The sequence below is a fragment of the Hydra vulgaris genome, chromosome 10 (assembly GCF_038396675.1).
Source record: "Hydra vulgaris chromosome 10, alternate assembly HydraT2T_AEP".
In the NCBI taxonomy this organism is placed as follows: domain Eukaryota; kingdom Metazoa; phylum Cnidaria; class Hydrozoa; order Anthoathecata; family Hydridae; genus Hydra; species Hydra vulgaris.
The window spans coordinates 18,904,401-18,914,592 of NC_088929.1; the positions used below are offsets into that span (position 1 = coordinate 18,904,401).

At 29.4% G+C, this 10,192-nt stretch overlaps 1 protein-coding gene across 1 annotated transcript; it reads right to left on the reverse strand.

The window, feature by feature from the left end:
* Positions 1 to 2,300: 2,300 nt before the first annotated feature.
* Positions 2,301 to 4,154, reverse strand: LOC100209463 (transmembrane protein 180). The gene has a single exon (XM_065807415.1). It carries the CDS (start codon positions 3,860 to 3,862, stop codon positions 2,384 to 2,386), a length of 1,479 nt encoding a protein of 492 aa, XP_065663487.1. The 5' UTR covers positions 3,863 to 4,154; the 3' UTR covers positions 2,301 to 2,383.
* Between the last annotated feature and the right edge of the window lie 6,038 nt (positions 4,155 to 10,192).

A 10,192-nucleotide genomic window follows, 5' to 3' on the forward strand; every position in this document is an offset into this window, starting at 1 on the left:
GGGGTGTAACCTCTCTAAAAAAACCTTATTAAAAAAATAGTTGGCGAATTTGTACCTCAGTAGTCAGCAAGTTTGTACCTTTTATTGACAGTCGGCAAATGTCAGTCAATAGTCGGCAATAAGTTGACTACAACCATGAGCTGCCTCATGGTTGTAGTCAACTTATTGTAGTTAACTTATTATTATAAACCTAAAATATAGGTTTGGTATTACGAGTTATCAAAAACAAACTGTAATAATGTATTCAAAAAAATAAGTTTTGTATAGATCATTGATTTCGAAATTAATAAAATTAATTAACTAATAAATGTGTTTAGTTGATTGATTTCAATCAAGTTATTTCTGCGCTAAACCATTATAAATTTTAATTATACCATCATAACTTTTAAACTATTAAAGCTATTTTATAATAACTTTTCTTTAATCAAGAATGTAGCAAAAATAATCTTAGTTTGGTTGACCAGCTTTCATCTAGAATAGGATACGAGCATAACTTAAATTAGATGCGATGCATTTTAATTGCTAAATACTATAAAGTCTTTATAGTATTAAGAAATTTATTAAAGATGTTATTTCATTATCTTTATTATCATTATTTATTTGTTATTGGCTTTATTAAAGTTGCAATTTTATTTAAAAGAAATTTAAAAAATAATAATTTTAATTGTAATCTTCCGATCAAAATGTAATAAAATTTTCTACATGACGTTTATTTTTTTGTGTTGTAATATTTAATGATACCGATTATATTAGAATAAAATAAGTTTCTACTGTAGTAGTAGACCAACAGTGTAACGTGAATAATGGAATCAAACGCGGTCAAAGGTGCAACAGATTCCTTTACATCAAACTAATTGGTTAGGGTCATTTTTCTTTCTTAGAGTATATAAATTATCGAAAAAAAAATTATTATCTATAAATGTGTAAATATATAATAAAAATAGGTATATAAAAAGACAATAGACAAATTTTTTTATTAGAAAAAACTTAGAGCTTTCAAGACCCAGGCCGGGCCCTGGGGTGATGATGGTAGGGGGATGAGGGGGGGGGGGGAAGTCGGTGTAAAGAAATGTTCGAAAACTAAATATTTGAAAATCTGTTATTTTACGTTCTTAACGCTATTAAGCTATAGGTTGGTTTTATTTGTGTGTGTTTTTTTTAATAGAAATATGAGTTTATTTTTTCAATCTGTTAACTGCAACTACAATTAAGAATTTAAACTGTAACTAAATTTTTGTTTAGTTCTATACTATACAACATATATATACTAATGTAAAGTTACTATAGCATAATTGTGTGTTTAAAATGCAACTTGATTACTTATTACAACACTTTCATACTTTTTAAGTTGAGGATTTTTTTTCATTAATGAATTTGTCAAAATTCAAATGTTTGACTAGTTCATATTCTAAAACTCCTAAGATTGTTAATCGTTTTTAAGCCATTGTAGAACACAAAAGTTTTTTAACCTGTTCAACAAATTGAAAGATCTTTTAATACTAAAAATGTAAAAAAAAAAAAAAGAGTAATCACAACATTTCGGAAGATAGTTATCAGTTTTAAGGTTTGATTAAATGTTCAAGAGTTGAAAGTCATTGATTTCCAATAAAACTTCACATAACTACGATATCGACATACGATCAACTACCATATTGACAACATCATTAGTCCAAACACTAATTTCAATTTCAATTCTTTTTTTATTTAAGTCAAAGTATGTAGTTGGGAACAACAATTTAGCTGGCATGGGCTCTTAGTAGCCCTGAAAATATCAAATGTAAACACATAATATGAATTTTAAAGTTTCTAAAAACTATAAAAACTGAAATATAATAAGTTTTAAAAAACTAACAAAAAACATTGAGAAAAAAAGTTTAAAAAATTGATAATTTGTTACAAGATAATATTTGTTACATGATACATTAGATATGTTACATGAAAACTATAATATATTTAACATGTGTGTATATGAGTGTCACATACCTTTAATATAACTTCAATTAAGTTAATATAGTATCAATTAAGTACAACTATTATATACAAATTTATACTAATGTATGCAAAAACCATTTATAATTTTTTTAAATAGATACTCAAAAGATACTTAAAATTTAAATAAAATTTCATCAGTTACAAAATGATGCTAATAATAAAAATAAAATATAATTTATAATATACTTCTTACTTTAAAAAATAATAATAATCAAATAAATATTCATTCATAAATATGAAAATTTAATGTAATACAAAATATTTTTTTCTATATTCTCAGTATATCTTTTGAAAAAAAAAACATATAATTGAAAATAATTATAAAAATAGAAATTTGAATAATTCTTTGTCTTACAAAATAAAAGCTTTTCTCACAACAAAAAATAAACTTCTAAATGTTCAACTCACTATAACCACTCTCAAATTGTTGGCGATTGAGTTTAATTTTTTGCAAATATTGCCCATGCAATGTAAAGAAGTGCCATGCAAATAACTGAACTAAAGCTACTGTAATTGGTATAAACACAATAAGTGAAAAAAACCCATCTTGAAATGTTAAAAAACTCTCATTGGTGTTGTATGTATTTTCAATGTTGTATGATAGTTTAGAAACAGTTTCAGATGGGGTCCCTTCAGGTATAAATATTGATTTTCCTGTTTTAAGATACAACAAATAAGTCCCCAGAAGAGGGGCTATAGTTTGTCCTGGCTTTGAAAGTAATGCAGAAGTTCCAAATATAAGCGCAGATACTGGTGATTTCCTTTGAAATTTTACAAAATCTTCATCAACAAGATCTGATATAACTATATTTAATAGTTTGCATGTTCCCTCTGTAAACACACGATTACTGACAATAAAAAAACATAGGAAGTACCAATTACTAGTTCCAAGATAATATGCTAATGATGCTAAAGATAATTTTATTATAAAAAGAGTTTGAATAACTTTGTAAACTCCATATCTTTTGCATAGTTGTAAAAAGTAAAGATTGTTGATATGAGGTGCTAAAAATGACAAACCAAGTAACATAGCCCCACCACTTGGAGTTAGTGCATGTCCTAGTAAATATTGAATAAATAATGGGAAAAAGTTGCTGTTGAAGTGACAGTGAAAGACTTGTACCAAATTCATCACTGTAAACACCAAAAAGTTTTTGTGTCTTAGTATTTGACGAATATAAGTTCTTGCAGCAAAAATTGAACTATGTTGGTCTTTTAATTTTGAAGAATTTACAAATATCTGTTTAGAAAAACTCTTATAATGGGATTCCATAGATTTACAACATATTTGAAATCCAATGCAGACAAAAAAAGACAATATTACACAGTATATTTGAAAGTTTCCAATATTTTTATCGTTCCATAAAGCAAAAGCAACAAATACAGATAAAGAACCTGCTGCACTGAAAACCGAACAAAAAAAATTTAATGTAACTCTATCATTTGCTTTCACTGTCAAGTCGGCAAGTAAAGCTTGATGATTTAAATCGACCATAGTGAGAAAGCTGTCATATAAACAAAGAGCAAGTGAAAATTGCAGCCCAACTGGAAAAATGCTAAACCAAAAAAACAAAAATGAAAAAGCAAACAAAGGACCATGAAATGCTAGCGCCCTGATTCGCATTAATACTACATCATTATGGACTTTCTTTTTACCAGAAAGTGTGCTGCCATCACTCATCCAACCAAACAAGGGATCGTTGATTGAATTCCAAATGAGAAATATTGTTTCCCCAATGTAAAACGATCCACTGTCTATTTTAAAAACATTAGTAAAAGTTGTAACATAGAACAATATGAATACATTATTTAAAAGTGATATGAACATTGATAAGGCTCCATACGCAATATGAACAGGAAGCAGTAACATTATTTTCACGTAACACTTATGTAAACTAAGTGAAAAAGTAGGTTTTATATCCTGGTATCTAACGTATTAATTATGAAGTATTAACTTTGTACGGGTATAATTACACTAACATATATTACTACGCGCAAAAAAATAATTTCCCTGGAGATAGTAAACATTAATCACTGCAATTCAAGTACAATTCAATTAAAAGTATTTCTTTGTTGTTTTTTTATAAACTGTTTGTTTTAAAGTTACTTCCATTTTTCCTCTTTTCTTTTTTTCTTTTCTTTAGCTAACTAATTTTTCACTGCAACTGTAAAACAATGCTTATTTGAGCATAACGTTTTTTGCGCGCTAACTTTGTTGTTTGTAAACTTATGAAAAGATCAATTTATAATTTTGCGCACTCAAATCGATCAATCTACCTTTAAAAAGCCTATCTACCTTTAAAAAAGCAACAAAGCTCAACGTGAAGCGAGAGGGGTGTAGTATTGCGGGAGGGGGTCACCTAAAAGGTCACACTATTTGAACATATTCATAAATTGAGCATTTTGTGCTTTTAATTTGTAAAAATGTTTTATTTAAAATTTGGTACCTATTTCTTTTAATAGATTTGATTTTATTAAATAAATGCAAGGTTAATTGAGGGGCTCTGTGAAAAAGTGGTCTTAGACACAATTACTTCAATTTTAGTATGGAAACATCCATAATTTACGCAACGCTATATTTATTTAAGAAACAGAAGTCGGAGAATTTAGGCTCCTTTACGCGGCGATTCCAATTATACTTAGCTAAATACAATATATATATATATATATATATATATATATATGTATATATATATATATATATATATATATATATATATATATATATATATATATATATATATATATATATATATATATATAAACTAGCATGAGTTACCCGGCGTTGCCCGGGCCAATATTTAAACTGGCTTACCTGATATCTGTACACAAAAATGGGCCCAAAAATGGTCCCCTCTGATCCCGGGGTCAGGGGGGCCCATTTTTTGGCCCCCTTGACCCCGGGGGTTGGGGTACGGGGTCAAAACCCAGCTAAGAACCTTCTCCTCCTCGAGGACTACCCCCATGCCAAATTTCATCGAGATCGGTCCGGCGGTTTGGATTTCTATAGAGAACAAACAAACAAACACACACACACACATTGCCTTTTATATATATAGAAGATATATATATATATATATATATATATATATATATATATATATATATATATATATATATATATATATATATATATATATATATATATATATATATATATATATATATATATATATATATATATATATATATATATATATATGTATACAATAGCTTATTTGATTTTTTATATAACTTAAGGCTCTGCGAGGGAAAACTTTTGATCTTTTTAGTTTATTTTTGTAGTGAAATTTAGCTTTGCGTAATGTATTGGCGATCCCTAAACTGGAAAAGATTTTAAGGATCTTTTAAAAAATAACAGGAAAAAGTTTTTTTTAAAAGAATTGTTTCTATTATGAAGTCAGCTGAAAAAATACATTGTTATATCTACTAAAAATAAAGGCACCATTTTACTGTGTTTTGCAATAATCGAAGGTTCGGCAACTTTGCCTGATTATGTCTTTAAAATTATTTTTAATAGAGTTGGTTAGGCTAAACGGATGTTGTGTCTATGATTTGTTAATAATTCTTTTATATATTTAACATGCACTACTTTGTGTCTTCGTCATCACAATCATCAGTTAGACAATCAGTTGCCTCATCGTTAGCTTTAAGAGCAAGATAATTTGATAGACAGGCGGGACAAAATGTATGAGCTCAAAAATATCACTTTTGTGAGTTTTCTACTAATTTCTTTTTGGGAATATAAGGGCTCAAGTTCGAAAATAATGGTGCTAAATGGTCGTCCAGGATTTTGCATTTATACGTCCAGCATCAATGCAAAATGTTACTTTCTAAATGCGTTTGCTTAATTTGAAATGAGTGTGGTGATCTTTTTTCCAATTTTATCCAGCATGTCTTTAGCCATAAAACTTTTTATCCATTAAGTAATTTTTTTCTATTGGCTAGCTTACACTCTAATGATTTTGTACTGAGAAGTTCGTTTATTTATTTTTCCTTCAATAAATTTTGTGGTCCTCTTCTTTGCATTTTTAATTAGGTCTATCCAATGATCCGGAAAAGATTTTTAGTCCTTAAATTTTTTTTTACTATCGCAACTATCGCTATACAATATTAAATGAATCACAGTTTTTGGTATGAATCTCTTGAGTACCTTTGGGTGCTTGTTTCACATTCCATAAATAAGTCCTGTTTTTAAGTTTTTATCCTGGATTCCAAGATTGTAAGCCCACATTTGCCTTTTATAGTAGGCTATTTCAGTACTAAATACTGGTGTTTGTTGAATTCTATGTAAGTCAAAAGCCAATACTCTCTTGTTTGGATTTGCATGTATTTAATGTATCATACTTTCTTTGCTGTTTCAGCCATGACTTCATAAAAAATAAGGTCCCTCATAACAGTGTTTTTTTCTTCACCCTCTAAAAAATACTTCATTTTGTTATCAAGTAAACCAGATTTTTGACACCTATAAACTACGGGACGCCCTTATATACCCTACGAGAGTTGTTCGATGCAGTATACGTCCTGTGTTTATCTTTTACATCCACAGAACCCATTACAAAGGCATTTTTTAAATCCCAGTTCATGGTGTAAGAGTGAGAGAAAATTTAACTTCGTCTAGCAGCTGATATTTTACTGCTACACTAGATTGCAACCATAATCTTTGTCAATAAAAATCTTTGGTTCAACTACTTTATCCTTTGTTGTAACATATCCTTCCCTTATTAACTTCTTTTATTTCATAATATTTTTTTTGTTTAGTTCTGGACGGGCAACTCGCTTACGACTATGTCTGTCTGTCTTCTTTTTTCTTCTCAAAAGAGACTGGGTTTCTTCGCGTACTTCCTCAAAAAAGTTCTCATCCTCTCCTACTTCTTAAGCAAAGTTAAAATTTGAATCTGTTGTGAAAATATAAGTTCAAATTTTGGTTCTTACAAGAATTTAGAAAAAAGCTCTACTACTGTAATATCTTGCTAATTGAGATTTTTGTTGTTTAATGTATATACAACATTTTTGGCATAGCTCTAATTGTTTGTTTTTTTTCAGAATAAACTTTAGGTGGCACTAAAGCAATAATTAAAACGATAAATAATCATTTAATAAAATTACAAACTTGATGTTTTACATATCAAAAACTAAAGTATCAAACTTTTAAAACAATTTGTATAAAAAAAATTTTTTTGCCTTGCCTATCCAAACCTTTAAACACAGAAAAAGAAAAATACACAGAATGCTATATTTCAAGGGTCATTTCTTTGTTCTAAGACTTTATCAGTACTGAATGCCATACTGATTTAAGAGTTGTGCTAGTATCATGTGTTAAATACATATTTTTTATATTACCATCGTTAATCATAATATCCCAGGAAACATTTATATATTTATATAAACATTTATGTATTTATGTAAACATTTATGCATATATTTATGTAAACATTTATGTATATAGTTTCGAATATCTTATCTAGTTTCGAATATCTAATATAGTTTCGAATATCTTTTTTGTTTGTTTGTTTCTTTTTTATTTTTGCTTTGTGTTCAATTATATTTGAAAATAAGTTTTAGAATTTATTATCTTTATTTTTTTGTCTTTTTTTTTGTTTGTTTGTTTGTTTGTTTGTTTTTTTGTATGTTTTATTTGTTTGTTTTTTTGTTTGTTTTTATTGTTTTTTTTTGTTTGTTTTTTAAAAAAAAAAAAAAATTTTCTTGCTTTTTTTTCTTTTTATATTTGATAATATTTTTAATGACAAGATTTGATAGCTATATTATTTACGGATTATTGGGAGCTTGGCGATAAGAATATTTTGTCTTCTTCTTGCCCCCCCCCCCCAATGTGTACATTTTACCAATACGAGAGTTGTAATTATTTTAAACGGCAAACTTATAACTAAAAAAAAAAAAAAAAAATATTTATGTATTTATGTAAACATTTATGTAGTGGATTTGCAGTGGATCTATATAGCCATTTTAAGCGGTTTATTGGAGTTTTGCTTATTGCTAACTTAGTGGACCATTAGTTGCATCAGCTACAAGTGTCCAACCGATAACTTTCCAACATGTGCTATAATGGCTATTCATCGGCTAGCTACTTTTAGCTACTACCACAAATGGTCTACTAGGTAACTAATGAGCAAAACTACAGTAGACGGCTCAAAATACCTATATAGGTCCACTAAAATTCGGCAATCAAATGTTTTCTGGGATAACAGTGTAACAATATATAAACTTGGTATCTAAGAGGAGATCACATCTTGTCTCTAGAACCTATAAAATAAACAAAATGAATATACAAAAAAAGTACAACTAATTTAAAATATATTTAACTATATATAATCGATATAAACAAACACTGAACTATAAAGTAAATGAATGAAATCTTGAATGTTTCTATTATAAAATATATTTGTTCCTATGTATTTTGTTTTCTTATTTAAGGGCATATTGTCAGTGTCTATTTATTGGACCTGTATGTCCTTTAGAACATGTATTTTTCTTTTTAAACTTGTTCTAATAAATTTTTATTTATTTATTTAACATGAGCCTCGGAACCGGGGCGTCCGAGTGGGCCAGAGCTCCCCGAGAAAAAAATGATGGCGCCCTTTTTAGTTGTGCCTTTAAAAAATTATTGCCCCTGAAAAAAATATATATTTTTTTAAATTGTTAAAAAAAAATTAACCATGAGCGAGACTAGGTTTTTTCAAACTGAGACGAGACCGAGACGAGAAGTTAGTACTTCTTGTGAGACCGAGAACAAGACGAGACGAGAAATTTAACAATTTTTGAAAACAAATTTATTAAAATCCAAGAAGAAAAAAAAAATGTAAACATGGTTTTGACTAATAGACACAAATGACATTTGTCAAATGTAAACAACATTTTCAAATATTAATTCAGAATTTTTTTGCCAAACTTTTCCAACAAGAAAATGTTTTCTCTGATTAAGATGATTTGTTCTACTTTTTCTGGGTGTAAGTTGTGTCTAGATGATCGGACGACATTTCCACCTGAGCTAAAAACTCTCTCTGATTTAGTTAAACTTGCTGAAATAGCTATAATTTGTCTAGCTAATGAAGAGAGTTCTGGCAATGTATTTGAATGCAATTTGCACCAATCAAGAATTGGAAAGTCTTTTTTGGCATCAGGAAGATATTCATACTGGCACATTTCGCTCAAAATAGGATTCAGTTCAGATGTTGGCTCTTGTGTTTCAAGTCTGACGTTTAACTTGCGCTTCAGCTTTGAATTAGGGGGCAAATCTGCTGAAAGGACTCTGGCAACAGGTTGACACTCAACATTATCCTTAACCTGTGAGGCTAACCATTCTTTTGTTGTTTGAAATTTAATGAAGAGCTTCAAGTGAAGTCCTTTTAAAGCAGGATTTAAGTAGTTTGCTGCAGCACTCTCTGAAATCTCTTCTCTATGCAGCTTTTCAAGTTTTTTGCATACAAGACACCGTAGCCATTTTTTTCATCCGTCTCAATAAATTGATCAATTTTGTCATGGATTAAATAAAGAGAATCGGCAACAGTGTTAATTGTTGGAATAGACTCAGCCAACCGTGTTTCTGTAGCTTCTTTAAGTGGTGCCAAAATTTCTACTGCTCCCTCGATTGATTTCCACTGTGATGCACTGATGGTCTTTGAAGAAAAAATATCTTCATTTGCACATAAGCTGATAATTGCACTCTTTAGATGTAGGACAGAAGCCATGCAATCCAGTTCCCTATTCCATCTTGTGTCAACAGATTGGCGTAATGTTTCTTGCCTGGTCGTTCACGCACTACATTGGCAAATCAGCAGGCAAATTTAGTTCTTTTAAGAAAGAATCCAGCTTTCCTTCAATTAAGATACCTGTGTGTCTGCCTGGGAACTGTTGGACATGGGGTGTCCAGTGATGTAGTCTCCAATTTTCGTCAATAACATGAAAAGTCCAAGAGATGTAGCTGTCCTGGGCTCTAGATGTCCAAAGGTCAGAAGTAAATGCAGCACTTTTTAGATTTTCTTCATTCCAGCTTGAACTTCTCTTGACCGAATTGAAAGTTTTCTTGAATATGTTGTTCTGTGATGAAGGCTCAGTTTAGGGTTTGCAATGTCAAACAGTTTCTTGAAACCTTTTCCTTCAACTGCTAAAAAGGATGCCAGATCAGTGCAAAAGAAATACAGCATTGCAGAGTCAAACTGTTTTTGAATGGTAAACTAAT

Bases quoted from the DNA above. Each gene is read 5' to 3' on its own strand.
- LOC100209463 (XM_065807415.1), bottom strand. From the start codon at position 3,862: ATGTTACTGCTTCCTGTTCATATTGCGTATGGAGCCTTATCAATGTTC.